This window comes from Salmo salar, chromosome ssa13 (genome assembly GCF_905237065.1).
Source record: "Salmo salar chromosome ssa13, Ssal_v3.1, whole genome shotgun sequence".
Lineage (NCBI taxonomy): Eukaryota > Metazoa > Chordata > Actinopteri > Salmoniformes > Salmonidae > Salmo > Salmo salar.
In genome coordinates this window covers 36,726,144-36,746,689 of record NC_059454.1, presented here as the reverse complement: position 1 = coordinate 36,746,689, position 20,546 = coordinate 36,726,144, and the positions used below count along the sequence as shown (strand labels likewise).

The following is a 20,546-nucleotide window of genomic DNA, read 5'->3' as shown; positions in this document are numbered from 1 at the left end:
TCCACTTCTATGAATACAAGTTTGAGGCAGTTTATGGAAAGGTTTGATATTATAGATATTTGGAGAGTAAAGTTTCCTAATGACAAGTCTTTCACATGGAGTAATAAGGCACGCTCCAGACAATCACGCATAGATTTTTGGCTGGTGTCTAAATGTTTTAATAAACAGGGTATTTCTGTTAACTTCCTTGCCGCTCCCCTTGCTGATCATGGAGCTATTTATATTGACATTAAACTTTTTATCTCTGACAATGGCATTGGCAGAGCATCCTACTGGAATCTGAATAGCTCTATATCAAAACATGAGTTGGTCAAGATGGAGATAAACAATTGAATTACACACTTTTGGAACAAAGCTATAAGTGACAACTCATACAGTAATAACTGGGAGCTTTTTAAATATGAGGTTGGAAAATATTTAAGAAAATATGGGAGTTTTCTTGCCAAGACAAGGAGAGCTGAAGAAGAAAGTGTAGTTACAAAGATCACCTCTCTTGTTCAAAAGCCTGTTGAAAGTCTCTCAGAGGAGGACAAATCTGTTCTGTTTGAGCTACAAAACAAGTTGGATGGTATGTATAAACTGAAAGCAGAGGGAGCCTTTGTCAGATCTAGGAAGAAGTGGCTAGAGGAGGGTGAACAGAATTCATCTTATCTTTTCAGGTTAGAAAAATACCACTAAAAATAATACAATTCAACAATTAAATATTAATGGTCTCATCACAGATGATCCCAAATTAATCTCTAACTTTAGTTGCAACTTCTACAGGAATTTATATAGTTCTAAGTATTGTGAGGTTTCCTCAACTCTTTTTTTACTCTCTGGGGGATGTGAAATCAATTGGGGAGGCTGAGAGGGAACAGTGTGATGACCCTATTATAGTTGAAGAGATCTTTTATTCTTTTGAACACCTTCAAAATAATAAGTCTCCTGGGACTGATGGTATATCTGCTGAGTTTTACAAAACTTTTTCTCAACAGTTGGCCCCATTTCTGTTGGAGGTATTTTCTGAAAGCATTACAAATAATGCTCTCCCTCCCAGTTTGACTCAAGGTCTGATTACATTAATACCTAAGCCCAAGAAAGACTTGCTTCTACTCGATAATTGGCATCCAATCTGTCTGCTCAATAATGACAACACAATATTAGCCTCTATATCTGCAAAAAGAATGAAGGCAGTATTGGACTCAATTATAGAAGAGACCCAATCTGGCTTCATGAGGAATAGACATATATCTAATAATATCCGACTGGTGTTAGACCTTATTGACTATTCTGATTTAATCTTCGAAGATAGTTTTATTGTCTTCTTAGACTTTTATAAAGCCTTCGATACAGTGGAACATGAGTTTCTATTTCTCTCCCTTGAGAAATTTGGTTTTGGGAAATTATTTTGTAGTACTATTAAAACCCTTTATATGAATGGGAACAGTTCAATTAAATTAAAGCATGGCACTTCTCCTAGATTTGATTTGAAAAGAGGGATTAGGCAAGGTTGCCCAATTTCGCCTTACCTCTTCCTGCTTGCAACCCTTCTTACAAGTTCTGTTAAATCCAGCAATATAAAAGGGATCTCTATTGCTGACAGAGATATTATCTTGCAGATCATAAGTCTAACTTGCAGATGACACAACCCTCTTTTTGAAAGGATGCTGACCAGATTCGTAGAGCAGTCGATGTGATAAATATATTTTCCAAAGCATCTGGTCTTTTCCTAAACCTTAATCAGTGTGAATTGTTTGCTGTTAAAGACTGTGTGATACCCTCTATATGCAATATTCCAGTCAAGGAAAAAGTAACATACCTTGGGATTACCATATCTAAGGATCAACAGGAAAGATGCTCATTACATTTTATACCTATTATTGAAGAAGAAAAAAAATAAGTTGTAGCATTGGTTGCAGAGGGATTTATCCTTGAAAGGTAGAGAATTGCTTTCTAAAGCTGAAGGTATCTCCAGACTTACTTATGCAGCCCAGTCCCTATATCTTGATAACAAAATAGGTAAAGCGGTTGACCAGGTGCTTTTCAACTTCATCTGGAAAAATCGAACACATTATATTTGGAAATCTGTTGTTATGAACTCATATGAATATGGTGGTCTCAATTTTTTGGATTTTCCTACTTTGAATAATACTTTTAAGATAAATTGGGCAATTTCTTTTTTTAAGAATCCAACTTCAATTTGGAATTTCATCCCTCATATCTTCTCCCATTTTGGTGGCCTCAATTTTATGTTACTATGTAACTATAACATTGATAAGATTCCTGCAAAATTATCTTCGTTTCATAGACAAGTATTCATAGCGTGGTCGTTAATATATAAACATAATTTCCCCCCGCATAGGTATTTCATTTGGAACAATAAGGACATTTTGTATAGAAACAAGTCTTTCTTTTTTAAGAACTGGTTCAATAATCATATCCTGCTGGTGACTCAACTTTTTAATGCAGAAGGACTGTTACTCAATTATGAGGAATTTTTATCTCGTTACAATATCCCTGTAACACCTAGAGAATTCGCCATAGTCTTTGATGCTATTCCATCTGGAACTCTCAAGATATTTAGAGGTGTAGCCAGACCTCACCTTCTTGACCTACCCTCGCTTAATCCAGTTGACTCTCCAATAGGGAAAATATGTTTCTCCTTGCTCCCTCAGAACAACAGATCTATACGTGCTTTATTTCAAAGGGATATTTTATCCATTCCTTATGTCACAAGTTACTGGAATACATTGGTCACTAATATCTGTTGGAAAAAAAGTCTCTTTCAGAATGATCCATAAGTATTACCCTGCGAATCATTACCTGAAGAAATTCAAACAAGACGTTAACATTGATAGTACTTTTTGTGTTGAGCATCCAGAAACAGTTTCACATTTATTTTGGCATTGTCTACATGTAAAACAATTATGGAAATATTTTCACAGTTATATAATTGTTAATATTCTTGATGACTTTTGTTTGTAATGGGAGAATGTGCTGCTCGGTTTCCTTAACCATAATAAAGATAAAGAAAAACAATTTGACCTCATAAATCTTATTGTGCTAATGGCAAAATTTCATATTCATAAATGTAAATTCACTAATAAAAAACACTCTTTCGTGTTTTCTATAAGGAATTTGAGCAGTACATTAAGACCATTCTACATTCTTCTAATAAGAAAGCTGTTAAAACAATCAATATGTGTGTTTCTTTTAAGGTCTTTGTATAATCTGTCATTTGTTCTACCCCCTAGCATATGTTATCATTGTCTATTTATGTACTTATTGTATGTATACAGACTTTTCTACATTGGTAATATATATATATTTTTAAATCATCAGTTATTCTGGATTTTTTTTTAATAATAAAAAAAAAGTACAATCTAGCTAGCTGGCTAACTAACAGTTCACAGAGTCACGTTTAAAGGGCCAGTGCAGTCAAAAACGTGATTAATCTGTGTTTTATATTTTCACATGATGAGGTTGGAATAATAATGTGAAATTGTAAAAATGATGATAATACCTTTTAGTGTAAAAGCTGTATGAAAAGACAGACTGAAATGTCAGCCTGTTTTGGTGGGATGGAGTTTTGGCTTGCCTGGTGATATCAGTGTTTCAACATAATTTCTCAACGTATTATGACGTGGAATCAACGTGGAAAATAAATTGGATTTGAAAAAAGTCATCAACCAGTACTGTTTTCATTTCAACCAGCGTGGTAAGTTTTGAAATTAGGGTGAAACTTCAACTTAAATACATTGACTTAACCTGATTAACAGGTTGTTACATCAATCTAATATGAACATAATCATCAGAACTATGTATACGTTGAAATTGCGCTAGGAACATAACAAATATTTTTCATCCTATATTTAATATACAGGTAAGTACTAAAATAATAGAAACACTTGAGTAAATGAAGGAAACAAAGTATATGGAAAGCAAGGTATATGGAAAGCAGGTGCTTCCAAACAAGTGTACTTTCTGGGTTAATTAAGCAACTAACATCCCATCATGCTTAGGAAGTTAAAGCATAGCACTGGAGCCCTCCATAAAGCTCCCACACAGCACAGGTGAGGCATCATTGGGTGTGCTAGATATCCTCTTGGAAGGCTTGCGGACTTTAATTGATTGTGACAATTTTTTCAATACTTTCACAGAGCCTACAGTCTTTTGGGAGCAAGTCCAATTGGTTTCCCACATTATCCTTATAATGGTCCAAGCTAAATTGAAGAAAATGTTCACTGTACAACTACTCCTCAAGGCCAAGGAATCCTTTTATACTGAAAGCGACATCGGATTTAATCAACATGGTATTGTAACCAGTGCAAAAGAGATCCTGAGCCGGATCTTGATGAGCATCTAGGAGGGACTGCCAACATGTGAGTTGAAAGGGTCCAGGAAGGTACTCGCACGGAAGTTTTTGGACTCCCTAATCCATAACCTCGAGCTGCTGATCACCAGGGATGTGGAGCAACAGCCAGAACAAGGTGCTTCCAGCTGCTTTGGCTAACAAAGAGTGGCTGACATTAGTGCCGCAATTATTCCAGAGGCCAGATGCAGCACTCCACTGGAGCTGGAATGTATGGTTGCTGATAGGCCTATAACAACAAATGTGTATCATGCCATTGTGGAGACAGCAAATGTCCTCTCTAAGGATTTGATTCACTTGTCCTCCGCTGTGCTCATTGCAAAGGCCCAGCAGGTAACGCTAGATTTCAGCAGCACCAATATACTATGCTTAGCAGTCAGTAATTCACCGATGGCTGTCCAGAAATCATGCCCTTTGAAGGAGGACCTTCAGAAACAACTTTGTTTTGTTTTTGTATTTATTACGGATCCCCATTAGCTGCTGCCTTCCTGGGGTGTTAACAAGATTAAGGCAATTACATACAAAATAAAACAGTACATCACACAACACATTACTACACATTACTCTACCACAACATACAGTGCCTTCAGAAAGTATTCATACCCTATGGCTTATTCCACATTTTGTGTTACAGCTTGAATTCAAAATTGATTTAAAATGTTTTTTTCTCACCCATCTGCACACAATACCCCATATTGACAAAGTGAAAACATGTTTTTAGAAATATTTGCAAATGTATTTAAAATTAAATACAGAAATATTTAATTTACATAAGTATTCACACCCCTGAGTCAATACTTTGTAGAAGCACCTTTGGCAGCGATTACAGCTGTGAGTCTTTCTTGGATTGTGCAACATTTGGTCATTATTCTTTAAAAAATTCTCTAAGCTCTGTCAAATTGGTTGTTGATCATTGCTAAACAACCATTTTTAGGTCTTGCCATAGATTTTCAAGTAGATTTAAGTCAAAACTGTAACTCGGTCACTCAGGAAGATTCACGGTCTTCTTGGTAAGCAACTCCAGTGCAGATTCAGCCATGTGTGTTAGTTTATTGTCCTGCTGAAATGTGAATTAATCTCCCTGTGTCTGGTGGAAAGCAGACTAAACCAGGTTTTCTTCTAGGATTTTGCCTGTGCTTAGCTCCATTCCATTTCCTTTTTATCCTGAAAAACTCCCCAGTCATTAACGATTACAAGCATACCCATAACATGATGCAGCCACCACTATGCTTGAAAATATGGAGAGTGGTACTCAGTAATATGTGGTATTGGATTTGACCCAAACAAAACACTTTGTATTCAGGACAAAAAGTGAATTGCTTTGCAACATATTTTTCAGTATTGTGTTGTTTCAAACAGGATGCATGTTTTGGAATATTTGTTATTCTGTACAGGCTTTCTTCTTTTCACTCTGTCAATTAGGCTATTATTGTGGAGTAACTACAAAATTGTTGATCCATCCTCTGTTTTCTCCTATCACAGCCAATACATTCTATAACTGTTTAAAAGTCAACATTGGCCTCGTGAGTTAGGAAGGACACCTGAATATTTGTAGTGACTGGATGAATTGATACACCATCCAAAGTGTAATTTATAACTTCCCTGTGTTCAAAGGGATATTTGTCCCTATCTTCCAATAGGTGCCCTTTCTTTGAGTAGCATTTGAAAACCTCTCTGGTCTTTGTGGTTGAATCTGTGTTTGAAATTCACTGCTCGACTGAGGGACCTTACAGATAATTGTATGTGTGGGGTACAATCATTAAAACATAATGTTAAACACTATTATTGCACTATTAGTCCATGCAACTTATGTGACTTGTTAAGGACATTTTTACTCCTTTACTTATTTAGCCTTGCCATAACAAAGGGGTTGAATATTTCAGCTTTTCATTTTTTATTAATTTGTAAAAATGTTTTTGCAAAAAACAATTCCCCTTTGAAATGATGGGTTATTGTGTGTAGGCAAGTGACCAAAAAAATCTCAATTTAATACATTTTACATTCAGGCTGTAACACAAGGGGTGTGAATACTTTCTGAAGGCATTTTAACTACAATCCAACATCCATAATACAGTAATATAACACTACTACAATGTACATGTGTTAGTATGTGTGTGCGTATGCGTGGGTTTTTTCAAATTTGATTTTACTACTTGCATGAGTTACTTGATGTGGAATAGAGTTTCATGTAGTACTGTGCGTTTCCCATAGTCTGTTCTGGATTTGGGAACTGTGAACAGACCTCTGGTGGCATGTCTTGTGGGGTATGCATGGGTGTCTAAGCTGTGTGCTTGTCTTAGACAGCTTGGTGCTTTATACATGTCAATACCTCTCACAAAAACAAGCAGTGATGCAGTCAATCTCTCCTCTACTTTGAGCCAGGAGAGATATACATGTTATTGATGTTAGCTCTCCGTGTATATTTAATGGAAAGCTGTGCTGCTCTGTTCTGTGCCAACTGTAATTTGCCTATGTCCCTCTTTGTGGCACTTGGCCATTTGACTGGGCAGTAGTCCAGGGAGGCAGGTGTGACAAAACTAGGGGCTGTAGGACTTGTTTTAATTGATAATGATGTCAAGAAAGCAGAGCAGTGCTTTATTATGGACAGACCTCTCCCCATTTTAGCTACTGTTGCATCAATATATTTTGACCATGACAATTTACAATCCAGGATTACACCAAGCAGTTTAGTCTCCTCAACTTGCTCAATATCCACATTATTCATTACAAGATTTTGTTGAGGTTTAGGGTTTAGTGAATGATTTGTCCCACATACAATGCTTTTATAGTTTTTAAATATTTAAGACTAGCTTATTTCTTGCCACCTATTCTTAAACTGACTGCAGCTTTTTGGGTAGTGTTGCTGTGGTAGCTGATGTGTATAGTGTTGAGTCATTAGCATACATAGACCGTAGACACACAGGCTTTATTCAATGCTAGTGGCAGGTCATTGGTAAAGATTGAAAAAAGTAAGGGGCCTAGACAGCTGCCCTGGGGAATGCCTGACTCTTCCTGGATAATGTTCGAGGCATCCATTAAAGAACACCCTCTGTGTTCTTTTAGACAGTTAACTCTCAATCCACAATATAGCAGGGGATGTAAAGCCATAACACATGTTTTTCCAGCAGCAAATTATGAGCGATAATGTCAAAATCTGCACTGAAGTCTAACAAAACAGCTCCCACAATCTTATCAATTTCTTTCAGCCAATCATAAGTCAATTGTGTAAGTGTCATAAATGTTGAGTTCCCTTCCTTATAAGCGTGCTGGAAGTCTATTATTAATTTGTTAACTGTGAAATAGCATTGTATCTGGTCAAATACAATTTTTCCAAAAGTTTATTAAGGATGGGTAACAGGCTGATTGGTTGGCTGTTTGAGCCAGTAAAGGGTGTTTTGCTACCCTTGGGTAGAGGAATGACTTTTGCTTCCCTCCAGGCCTGAGAGCGCACACTTTCTTGTAAACTTAGATTGAAGAGATGACAATATAATCCGCTATCTTTCTCAGTAATTTTCAATCCAAGTTCAGACCCAGATGGCTTGCCATTGTTGCTCAATTAAAATTTGTTCACCTCTTCCACACTCACTTTACAGAATTCAAAATTACAATCCTTGTCTTTCATAATTTGGTCAGTTATGCCTGGATGTGTAGGTTCAGAATTTGTTGTTGGCATGTCATGCCTAAAGGAGCTAATCTTGCCAATCAAAAAATCTTGAAAGTAATTGGCTAATTAAGTGGGTTTTGTGATGAATGAGCCTTCTGATTCAAGTGAAGGATTTTTTCCCAAAAATGTAAGGTGCTCCAAAGCTTTTTACTATTATATCATTTCTTTGTTTCATAGCACAGTTTGTTATTTTTGTTAAGTTTAGTTACATGATCTCAATTTACAATATGTCTGCCAATCGGCTGTGCATTCAGACTTATTTGCCATTTCTTTTGACTCTTCCCAACCATAACAATTTTCAATTCCTCATCAATCCCCAGGGATTTCATTGTTTTTAGTAATTTTCTTAATGGTTGCATGTTTATTACATTTATACACTACAGTATATTAGGCCCAGCCTTAGAAACCATATCTAGGAAAACCAAAGTTCTAATATTATGATCACTACAGCAGATGGTTGTGGATACTGCTTTAGAGCAGATTTCTGCAACATTACTAAGTTGTAAATAACACATGTGGATAATTTCCTTCCTGAGATGTTCCTAAATACCCTGCTAGGTTGACTGAACCTGAACCAGGTTGCAGGCACCGGTTAGTTTTAAGCTTTTTATTGAGTAGACAGCTTGATGACCTGTCACAATACGAAGACAAATTACATTAAAACGTTGATTCAATACATTTGTGCCAAGTGGGAATGGCTGAGCCATCTCGTAACACTAACACTCAGGGAAAGCAAACCAATAACAGGCGAGAGAGATCCAAACTTTTGTCTCCAGAAGAAAAAGCTGAACAGAGTTTCACTTCTACTTTGTCTGACAAATTATTTCCTCTAGATCCCAAGAAGTGCTACCCCAAGTCTATGCAATACAACAGAAATCCAATCAACAGCTACAGGAACTCTGTTTTTCCACAGTTCAGGCATATATTATGACAAAAATGGTGACTTGTTTTGCATCGTCTGACTGGTAAACAATAGACGGAATTCTTCAATTAAGTGTTTGCCGTCATTCAACAAGATGGCCTAGCTGCTGCTGTGCTGTACTGTCTGCAGTGCACTATTAGTTTTCATGCAAATGTTTTCACTTGAGAAGTACTGCACCAAACAGCCTAGCTAGATGTAAAATTGCACGGCTAAGACCGACAAGAACGTCAAATTCGATTAATTCGGACCATTGTGAGGAAGTGTTATGGCTATGTTGTTGCTACAGTGGCTCAAGAGGGACAAACAGTAATACTGCTGCTTATTTCTCATTTTTGAAGCGATGGTCTTTAGGAAGGATGTGAGCACAGACATTCACTTCGCCTAGCCAAGTTCTGCTAGGAGCAACCCGAACCTGAGGACGCCTTAAGACACCTACAATGCTGAAGATGCTAAGGCAGGGGTTCAGAAACTTTTTCCCCAATCGGGGCCCCCCTTCCAGCATTGGGGAACATCGCGCACCCCCCGCGCCACATCCCTCCCCGTTCCACATCTTAAACAACCTTACTTCCTCCAGTATGGCAAATTAAATTACAATTCTTACAAACCAAATCCAAAATGCTGGAATGTAGAGCCAAATGTATAACTTTAAGCTTCATTGTCCATATAAATTGTGGGGAGAGCAGTTATTTATAAAATGAGAAGTGATAGTCGAGCTTATCACCATTTTTTTTGCTTACAGTTAACCTACGGATCTATAAAATAAAGTCACATTGAAATGGACTGTGCAGATTAAGACAAAGGACACTAATGTATTGCAAACAATCGTTTAATAGTAAAGGAAAAGTGTGCCTTTCTGTGTATTAGGGGGGGGGGGGTGCTTCTATTGGAATGGATGGGGAGGGCAGATGTCTTTGGTCCATACTGGGTGGTAGTGGTAGGGAAGGGGGGTAGTGAATGGAGGGAGACAAGAGAAGGCACTTAAGTTTACAGTTGTCATAGGTAAACCATATGCTCAATATGTATATAACATACAAAATGCACCATGTGAGCACAACTAAATTATAGCTACATATATACAGTAAAGATCCAGGAAAGAAAAAAATAATGTAAAAGAAACAATGTTACTCAACCTAGAACAGATTATCCCATTGTAAAACAATCATATTTTTTTTAAATTTATAAGCAGAGTAAGAAAAAAAGGCAGCAACTCGAACAAGACAACATGATCTCTTTGGCGATAACCTATCCAGATAGTTTGGAATGCTGTGAATGTGACTTTACATACATTTGGAAAAAGAGCGATTGAGACAGGCATCATTCATTCCCTATGCAGAATCAGTTCAGCTATTAAAATCAAACCTCAACATGCCCAGCACCAAAAGGTAACAACTAGCAGTGTTGTGGAGATAGAATTCTCTGTACTGTAATGCATGCAATCTCCACTACTGTGCATTATGATTACTGAGACTATATTTACAGTGCAGATCTGAGATGAGGAAAGATTTGCTGAAGGCTGGAAGATCTTGGTGTTGGCTACCAAGCCTTACCTGCTCAAGCACAGTTGCTGATACATGCCAAGTGATCTGCCCTACTGTATACTCTGCACTTCCACAGAATACTTTGTAAACCACTGAACAAACAAACCAGAACCACATAATCTTTACGTTGATGTGCAATATAACAAAACCCCAAATTAAGTTATTTTTCTCATGACCAAACTACACTCCTATAAAAAGAAGACTTAAGTACCTGGGGGGGGGGGGGGGGCAGTTAGTCTAAGTTTCTCTCAATTATTCTACTCATCAGTATGACCCTTTGGTACACAGAGGAAACAGCTTGTTTGTATGATCTTATACACATGCCTTGCAGTTTGACATGAGACCACACTGCTTTCGCTAAATGGTAAGCCATACCAAGCCCTATTTCAAAAGAGCATTCAGGCCTCTGTAAAGCAGTCCCAAAAGCAACATTATGCTACCAGGCAGTGTACAAGGGGCAACAATGAGGTATTTCTCCAGATTTTGTTCAGTTATTGTAGACATTACAAAGAATCTTATATCCTGGTATTACCATCTCAATTTGTCCAAACTCAGCAGCCATAAAACATGTTCAAAATAAGACCGAAACAGCATAGACAAATTTGATCCAATTTCTCTTCTCTAGGATATAATTAAGAGGAACGTGAACGTATCAAAAAGGACAAAGTTCCTACAGCTCACTTTTCAGTAATGGAAAAGATCAGAAGACTGTGCGCTTAACAGTGTTCATGATGCAGAAAGGCAAAGGAAGTTGCAATGTGATACGAGCATGTCAAGTGTACGCTGTTTATGGTCCTGTCTGACACACACTAAAACATAAGGAAAGAATGAGAAGACCAAATAACAGCAAAATAGATGTACTAACAAAAGGAAGTCCTAATTCAGACCATACGTGAAGGGGAGTGTAGGTTCCTTTCTCATACCTGAGATTTGAGAAGTGGAGTCCCACATAATAAAGGATGAATGTAATAAAGAAAAAGGAGCCCTCTCCTTGGATTATACAATAACAGTAAGGAGGACAGAAAAACTATCCACAAAAAAATTATCTGAATTTACATGTGAGGGAGGAAAATAAACTGCTATCAGGCAACAACAGATGTGATTACCTCTCTGGTTGACCTGCTAGTTCTGATTAACATATTCATCATACATTTCAATGAGTACATATTATTTACAGGAGCAACCAGTATATATGGAAAGCTCTAAAATAATAAGATACAATTATGTAGTGTTGATTCTATGCCATTGATGACAATCTCCCATACATACTTGTGAAACCATAGTAAGGGTGTCATGTATCGTCTAAAATAAGGAACTGAAATGGTTTGATAGACTGCAAAAAACTTGCAACCTAAAGCAAAATAAAATTAATTTGATGCGAGAACAAAAACTAAAATAAATCATAAAATAAAATAATGCTACAAAATGCATATAAACGCATCACCAGATAACACTGGCCTCTGAAATAGCAAAGATTAAATCAGACTCACATGAGGGGACCTGGGTAGCTGCTATATCAACAGGCATGAGAAAATAGGTCTTAATAGCTAATTCTAAAGGATGGAGAAAGTGGCAGAACATGGGTAGCTAATTTTCAAGTTAGGAGGATGAATGGTTGCCTATGGGTGGCACTACAGCTCAATTGACAAAAATAATGTAAACTTGTATTCTATTCTTCATTGAGAGGAGTTAGTGGGGTGGAAGGGGCGGGGAATTGAGGGTGGAATGCCAGGGTTAGTAGGGGGTTTGACAAATGGGCCAGGTAGTTCTGGTGTCAGGGGCAGTGTGTCCGCGGAGGCCTTTGGGGCAGACCATTATGAGAAGGGTGGTCTTGACGGTAAGAAGAGGATGGAGCGGAGTTGGAAGGGGCTCTTGTGGAGTTGGAGGATTGTGTGGGAGTAGGATGGCTGGGGCCATCGCCTTGGCCCTGGTAGCCCTGGGAACGGTAGCCTCCACGATTGGGGTTCCTGTCACGATAGGAGCTGCCATTATACCGCTGCCCACCGGGGTGGTACCCCGGACCCGCCGTGTAACGCCTGTTGCCTAGGAAAGTCTGAAAGTTCAAGTTTAAAATCAAAGTTAAATCAAATAAATCATATATTGATAATTATTACTCCTAAGGAAACAACATCAATGAGAACTTAGTTGCATGTTTATGATTGCTTTGTGAGCTAACCGTTTTGTTTGGCTGCGTAGGGCGTCCTTCGTAGCTGGAGGGAGGTGGGGCTTCTAGGGACCCTGGGCCTGTGATGGAGGAGGAGGTGGAGCTACAGCGGGAGCGGCTGGAGTAACCCGTCTGAGGGTGGTACACTGAACGGGGAGGGTGACACGAGGGCAGGCGTTACCATAGAGATACACACTCAGCAAAAAAAACATTCATTTTTTCAGGACCCTGTCTTTCAAAGATAATTTGTAAAAATCCAAATAACTTCACAGATCTTCATTGTAAAGGGTTTAAACACTGTTTACCATGATTGTTCAATGAACCATAAGCAATTAATGAACATGTACCTGTGGAACAATCGTTAAGACACTAACAGCTTACAGACGGTAGGCAATAAAGGTCACAGTTCTGAAAACTGAGGACACTAAAGAGGCCTTTCTACAGACTCTGAAAAACACCAAAAGAAAGATGCCCAGCATCCCTGCTCATCTGCATGAACGTGCCTTAGGCATTCTGCAAGGAGGCATGAGGACTGCAGATGTGGCCAGGGCAATAAATTGCAATGTCCGTACTGTGAGACAGCACTACAGGGAGACAGGACGGACAGCTGATCATCCTCGCAGTGGCAGACCGTGTGTAACAACACCTGCACAGGATCGGTACATCCGAACATCACACCTGCGGGACAGGTACAGGATGGCAACAACAACTGCCCGAGTTACACCAGGAACGCACAATCCCTCCATCAGTGTTCAGACTGTCCGCAATAGGCTGAGAGAGGCTGGACTGAGGGCTTGTAGGCCTGCTGTAAGGCAGGTCCTCACCAGACATCACCGGCAACAACATCGCCTATGGGCACAAACCCACCATTGCTGGACCAGACAGGACTGGCAAGAAGTGCTCTTCACTGACGAGTCACGGTTTTGTCTCAGAGGTGATGGTCGTATTCGCGTTTATCGTTGAAGGAATGAGCATTACACCGAGGCCTGTACTCTGGAGCGGGATCGATTTGGAGGTGGAGGGTCCGTCATGGTCTGGGGCGGTGTGTCACAGCATCATCGGACTGAGCTTGTTGTCATTGCAGGCAATCTCAACGCTGTGCGTTACAGGGAAGACATCCTCTTCCCTCATGTGGTACCCTTCCTGCAGGCTCATCCTGACATGACCCTCCAGCATGACAATGCCGTCAGCCATACTGCTCATTCTGTGCGTGATTTCCTGCAAGACAGGAATGTCAGTGCTCTGCCATGGCCAGCGAAGAGCCCGGATCTCAATCCCATTGAGCACATCTGGGACCTGTTGGATTGGACGGTGAGGGCTAGGGCCATTCCCTCCAGAAATGTCCCGGGAACTTGCAGGTGCCTTGGTGGAAGAGTGGGATAACATCTCACAGCAAGAACTGGCAAATCTGGTGCAGTCCATGAGGAGGAGATGCACTGCAGTACTTAATGCAGTTGGTGGCCACACCAGAACCTGACTGTTACCTTTGATTTTGACACCCCCTTTGTTCAGGGACACATTATTCAATTTCTGTTAGTTAAATGTCTGTGGAACTTGTTTGGTTTATGTCTCAGTTGTTGAATCTTGTTTTGTTCATACAAATATTTACACATGTTAAGTTTGCTGAAAATAAACGCAGTTGACAGTGAGAGGACGTTTCTTTTTTTGCTGAGTTTATTATTATACAAATATGTGTTCTATTTAATTCTGTGTTACTATCAAGGATATGGATATACTGCCCTATAAATAGCAATGGCATACTCTACCAGAATGAGTTTCTGTGAGAGGAAAGACATCAAGAGAAAAACAAAAGGACTGTACCTGATCCAAATCCTGTGATGCTTGTCTTCAGTGGTTCTAGCTCGAAAGTGAACTTCACAGCTTTTCCCAGGTCTTCATCAAATTTACGCTCACTCACAAAGTGCTGCAATAAAAGGAGCGAAAACATATCATTGCTCACCAGGGGTTACGGACTTGTCTTAAGTCAGATCATGGCTCAATTCCCACACAACACAGTCCCTGAGACGTTTGCACAATTGACTTGATTATATAATGAAAGTGTTATTACGGTAGTCAACTTACCTTTATGTCAGCACGCAGCTCACTCAGTTGGTCCTCAGACATGGATGCCGATTGGTCAGTCAGCCTGCGGAGCTCCTCTGCTCTCTTTTGACGGCCATCCAAAATGGCCACTGAAACAGATACACATTATTAGTTGACCACTCACCCCATATTCAGAGGCCTTCAGTTGTACAGAGACAAATCCACACAGAGGCAATACCATACTGAAACTTGGGACTAGGTATGTCCTCAATATTATAAGGTAAAGGGTAGGCCTATTAGCTGACTGGTTTCTACAAAATAGATCAGATACAACACTGCATCCATAAATAACTCCACAGGCTTTTCCTGGTGCTGACCATTATCAGGACAGAGGGGGGGAAATAAACACATGCAAAACATGACCAGAGGACGAGCACTTTGTGTATCAGCTGCCAAGGAGATTCAAATGACAGGAAATACTTTTTTCATGAGGGGGGAAAAAAAAGGAAGGGAAGAAAGCAAGTCTCATCCATTAACAGTAACACATCTAAACGAGGGGAAGAGATTAGGGCAGAAACTGGTACATTTCAAGGAATGTTGGGTTTTTGTAATGGCAAAGAACTGCTCTAGTGTTCCCTCTTCTTCCCTCAATTCCCCACACACACCTGGACACAAAGACAGCATTTAGTCTGCCATGACACCTGACACTCTTCCCTTTTTCCAGGCTCAGAACACACAACACTGTGCATTGGGAAGAAGGAAAGAATGAGGAAAGAAAGAATGGCCCACTTGTGGAAATATGCAGTCTTGCTCTGTCATGTTTCACTACATAGAAGATTCTGGTATGTCTAACGTCTAAAATAACCCTGAGGAAATACATTTAAGACAGTTAGTCTATTTGGAATACCTTAAAACTGTAGAGCTGACCCCATTTAGTCGTTTGTTTGGTCGATAGGTTGCTGGTCGACAGATTCCTTTAGTCAAGCAGTCACAATTTTGTTTTTTATGGTTCACAAGACACCTGTCTAATTCGCGCCTATTTCAGTGGACTAATCCATTGCGGAGGCCACAGGGATGGCACAGTCCCTCACTAAGACGTGATACTGAAATTGTATATGTTTAAAGTACGCTTAAAAAAAAGTGCAACATTAACAAATCAAATATTATTTTATAACAAATGTGCTTTCTCCCGCCTTGGATATGGTCGCTGTCCACGGTTCTGAAGCAATCTTCAGTGCGCCGTAGAATCGGTGCATTTCCCTATGTTGCTATGTGCATAATAGCCAAGTTAATGAGCATATTGGGATTGAGAACAATGCGCAGAGGCAGCAGCAGCGATGAGGAAACAGCAAATGCCTTAGCCTAATTGTCTAAGAAAATTGAGGACAGGAGAAACCCCAATTTAATTAGGTCTATAATTTAATTAGGTCTATAACTCAATAGCCTAACTTAAATGTGCCTGGCTTTATAAATGATCCATATACATCTACAGAAATAAGACAGATCCTGCTTCTGTTGCCTGTTTGGGTGTTTAACCTCTCTTGGGTAAGGGGCAGTATTTTCACGGCCGGATGAAAAACGTACCCAAATTAAACTGCCTAATACTCGGGCCCAGAAACTAGAATATGCATATTATTAGTAGATTTGGATAGAAAACACTGAAGTTTCTAATACTGTTTGAATGATGTCTGAGTATAACAGAACTCATATGGCAGGCAAAAACCTGAGAAAAATCCAACCAGGAAGTGGGAAATCTGATGCGTGTAGTCTTCAAGTCATTGCCTATCTAACACAGTGACTTGGGGTTCATTTTGCACTTCCTAAGGCTTCCACTAGATGTCAACGGTCTTTAGAACCTAGTTTCAGGCTTTTGCAGTGAACAGAGAGCGAACAAGAAGGCCGGGAAGTTGGGGACTCAGAAAATGACATGAGTTTTGTGGCGCACGTTCACATGATGAGGTAGCTGTGTTCCATAACGTTTTTCAAGACATTGGAATCATCCGGTTGGAATATTATTGAAGTTCTATGTTAAAAAGGCCCTAAAGATTGATGCTATACAATGTTTGACTTGTTTCAACGAACGTAAATATAACTTTTTTTGACTTTTCGTCGTGAAATTTTGGGCACGCTTCCTACATTTGGAGTAGCTTACTGAACGCACTAACAACAAGGAGGTATTTGGACATAAATGATGGACTTTATCGAACAAAACAACATTTATTGTGGACCTGGGATTCCTGGAAGTGCCTTCTGATGAAGATCAAAGGTAAGTGAATATTTATAATGCTACTTATGATTTTAGATGACTCCAAAATGGCGGGTATCTGTATTGCCTGGTGTATTTTTCTGAGCGCCGTACTCAGATTATTGCAAAGTGTGCTTTCCCGTGAAGCTTTTTTTAAATCTGTCACAGCGGTTGCATAAAGGAGATGGTTATCTATAATTCTTTGAATAACAGTTTAATATTTTATCAACGTTTATGATGAGTATTTTTGTAAATTGTTGTGCTGATTCACCGGCAGTATTGGAGGCTAAATATTTTCTGAACATCATGCGCCAATGTGAAACGCTTTTTTTGGATATAAATATGAACTTTATCGAACAAAACATACATGTATTGTCTAACATTGAGTCCTAGGAGTGTCATCTGATGAAGATCGTCAAAGGTTAGTGCTTAATTTTAGCTGAATTTCTGGTTTTTGTGACCCCTCTCCTGCTTGGAAAATGGCTGTGTGGTTTTTCTTGAGTTGTCCCTGTCCTAACATAATCTAACATTATGCTTTCGCCGTAAAGTCTTTTTGAAATCGGACAATGTGGTTACATTAAGGAGAAGTGCATCTTTAAAATGGTGTAAAATAATCGTATGTTTGAGAACTTTGAATTATGACATTTTGTTGTTTTGAATTTGGCGCTCTGGTTTTTCACTGGCTGTTGAATAGTGTGATCCGTGGGTGGGACGGTAGCGTCCCACCTGTCCAAGAGAGGTTAATAGCCTACTGATTCCGTGAGCGCCATGCCTCCTGTAACAGCAAAATGCCAGATTAAGCAATTTCACAGATTTGGCTGTTATAAAGGTTTTACACAAATGTTTTCGTTGTAAGTAATACCAGTGTTTTCACATTTATTTAGTGTCGTTTACACTGTTCCAAACAGGCAGAAAAATGATATTGTAATCTAACAGCATCGGTTTCGCAGATATGCATGCAGCTCTCACTCCTATATCCTCTTAATCTCCTTACTGTTATTACAATTATGATCATCGTAATAATAAGTAATGTCGTTATCATTAGTAAGCTTAGTATAGTATCCTTGTATAACCACCATCGAGTTGAAGGCCCAAGAGCGCATCCTGTTAAGTCTTAATACCGTAACTTAGGCCTACATTTCAATTTATAGGCTACTGTATCAATCAATCCTTCATTTGTTCATGCTATCAAAAAGCATGAGACATTTATGCTTTGAAATGCAATCAAGCATTTTAGTCTTCCCTGTTGCTCAGTTGGTAGAGCATGGTGTTTGCAACGCCAGGGTTGTGGGTTCGATTCCCACATGGGACCAGCACAGAAAGAAAAAAAAATTATGAAATGTATGCATTCACTACTGTAAGTCGCTCTGGATAAGAGCGTCTGCTAAATGACCAAAATGTAAATGTAAAAATGTTAAAATTAAGTAACACAAGGGGCTTTGAATAATTAGCCTAAACAATGAATAAACCGCAATTAACGAAGTCATGCAACTGTTTAGTCTACTGTAATAAAGGCTTTACATACATCTTATGTTTGTTGTTAGAACAAACTTACACTTATTTAGTGTTGTTTACACTGTTCCAAAGGGTCAAGAAAAAATTATAATATTGTAATCTAAAAGCAACTGTTTGGCACACAATGCTCACCAACGCTTGGTCCTACACCCCCCCCCCCCCTTTCTTGATATCCCTCTTGATCTTCAGTAGCTTCCACAACTAAGTCAAATGTCTTTCCCTCCTGAACAACCTGTAAACATTCTTCCGTTTTCAGTTTCATTTTCACATTCTCCGCTTTTATTTTGCGGTCGACATTGGAGTTTGTTATAACCAATTTATTGATGTGATTATGATAGGCTATAGGTCAGGACTATTGGTCATATGCATGCGATGTTTACATGTTGCAAATAAAGAGAGCTATGGGAGAATAGGAAATGTTTTTTGTAAACTTAGGAATTTTGGTAACAGAACTTTCCAGTCAGAAACAAGAAACTAAATGGCTGTAATGTGGCAGCTTCAGCACAATAAACACTTGCTGTGCTGTGGTTCCTTTTCGCTGCAGTAGGGAGGAGAGCGAGACACTGCCCACCACTCACAGAGGCACTCGCTGTCATTACATTTTAACAGTGATTGAGTCATTTGTGTGTCTTAATTATTTAATCAAACAGTGTGCTTAAAGCATCAGACAAGCTCAGTGCATACGCATTTTAACACAGGGTGTGTGTGTGTGTCTATATATGGAAAAATACGTTTCAACATTTCGACCAATCGATTGGTCGAAAGAGCAGGACGATTCTGGGACAAAGGCTTTCAGAAAAAAATGTAAACATAGTAAGAATAGAAATAAAGTATAATATACATTGAAGTCCAAACGCTAATTAAAAAGGTGTTGTACTCACTGGCCTCTGCTTTGACTTTGTCCATCTCAGTCAACAGAGTAACCTCTCTGTCCATCAGGCTGAGAGAGGGGGGAGGGGAAGAGATATGAAATGACATTCTTTACTACGATAAAGGGATCATGATTCAATAGATTTCTAAGATAGTCTCTGTACTTTGATTTTGGCTACACTCACCATTTCTATACTACAATAACACTGGTTAGACTACAGCAATAGACTACATGTTACGCTGAAATAGATATTGGTGGTGGTTGTTGTAGAGCAGAGTTGAGAGCAATGCACTTGGAGCTTTAGCCTGCCTGGTGACATCAGGTGATAAATTAGTGAATAGGCCAATAAAAATAATTCCAAACATCTCTTTCATCAACAGCTAGTTTAAAGTATTCCCCTCCCTCCCAGACAGTCCTAGCAAAATTATTGCTTATGAAATTGCTCTTGGCTAAAAAGCTATTTGTTTCTTTTTTACTATTTTAACTGAAAACAAAAGCACAGTAAAGTACTTAGTTGTTACCCAAAAATTATTTACTATTGGGTTAAGAAAGGCTGCATTGGACCTTAAAAATCGAGGCTCCTAAATTGCTTAGGTAAACATTCTGCTTAATTAACATAAGGGAATTTGTGCTGTTATATCCCACCATAAGTTTATATTCCAAATATAAACTACAACTTTACAAACTAATGTAGTGGAGGTAATGATGGTAGATGTACCAGCTCTGGAGCTCAGCAAATGTCTGCTTCATGGTCTTGATAGAGGAGTCCATCTCATCCTTGACCACCACTCTGTAGCGAGTGAGCGACACTGTGCATCTCTGCAGGTCCTTCACAGAGCGGTCAATGTTGGGCGCTGAGAGTCAAAGAACAGGGTTAGACTAGACATCACCTATTGTCTTAGAAAAACAAAAGCATTACCATTTTTGTTTTAAAGAAATTTGTCACTAACCAATCTTCTTGGCTCCAGACGATCCCTGTTGGTTCTCGTCAGTGGTGAGCACACAGGAAGTGGATGGCTGGGAGCTGGTTCTAGAACGGAACTTGTTGCCACGGGGAGGCTGGTGATTCCTTCCTCCTTGAGCATGGTGAGGGGTGGGGCTTGGGCCACTACAAAGAGAGTCTGCTTCCGCACCTGTTAGGAAAAAGAAGTATTCTGATCTGTAGGGGTTGGTTTCAACTACATGGAGGATTATGAAAAATCTTATATTGTCGCAACAATCCAAAGGTTG

General features: G+C 39.2%; 1 protein-coding gene across 3 annotated transcripts in view; it reads right to left on the bottom strand.

Moving 5' to 3' along the window:
- Window positions 1-9,750: 9,750 nt before the first annotated feature.
- Window positions 9,751-20,546, bottom strand: part of spats2 (spermatogenesis associated serine rich 2) — a 28,484-nt gene continuing 17,688 nt past the window's right edge. For all 3 annotated transcript variants that reach the window (XM_014136203.2, XM_014136204.2, XM_014136202.2), the window contains 7 exons: window positions 20,267-20,449; window positions 20,035-20,170; window positions 19,327-19,385; window positions 14,725-14,834; window positions 14,464-14,566; window positions 12,655-12,788; window positions 9,751-12,531 (listed from right to left, as the gene is read on the bottom strand). In XM_014136203.2, coding sequence (XP_013991678.2) covers window positions 12,253-12,531; window positions 12,655-12,788; window positions 14,464-14,566; window positions 14,725-14,834; window positions 19,327-19,385; window positions 20,035-20,170; window positions 20,267-20,449 — 1,004 coding nt within the window. In that variant the 3' untranslated portion in view covers window positions 9,751-12,252. The remainder of the gene's footprint in view (window positions 12,532-12,654; window positions 12,789-14,463; window positions 14,567-14,724; window positions 14,835-19,326; window positions 19,386-20,034; window positions 20,171-20,266; window positions 20,450-20,546) is intronic.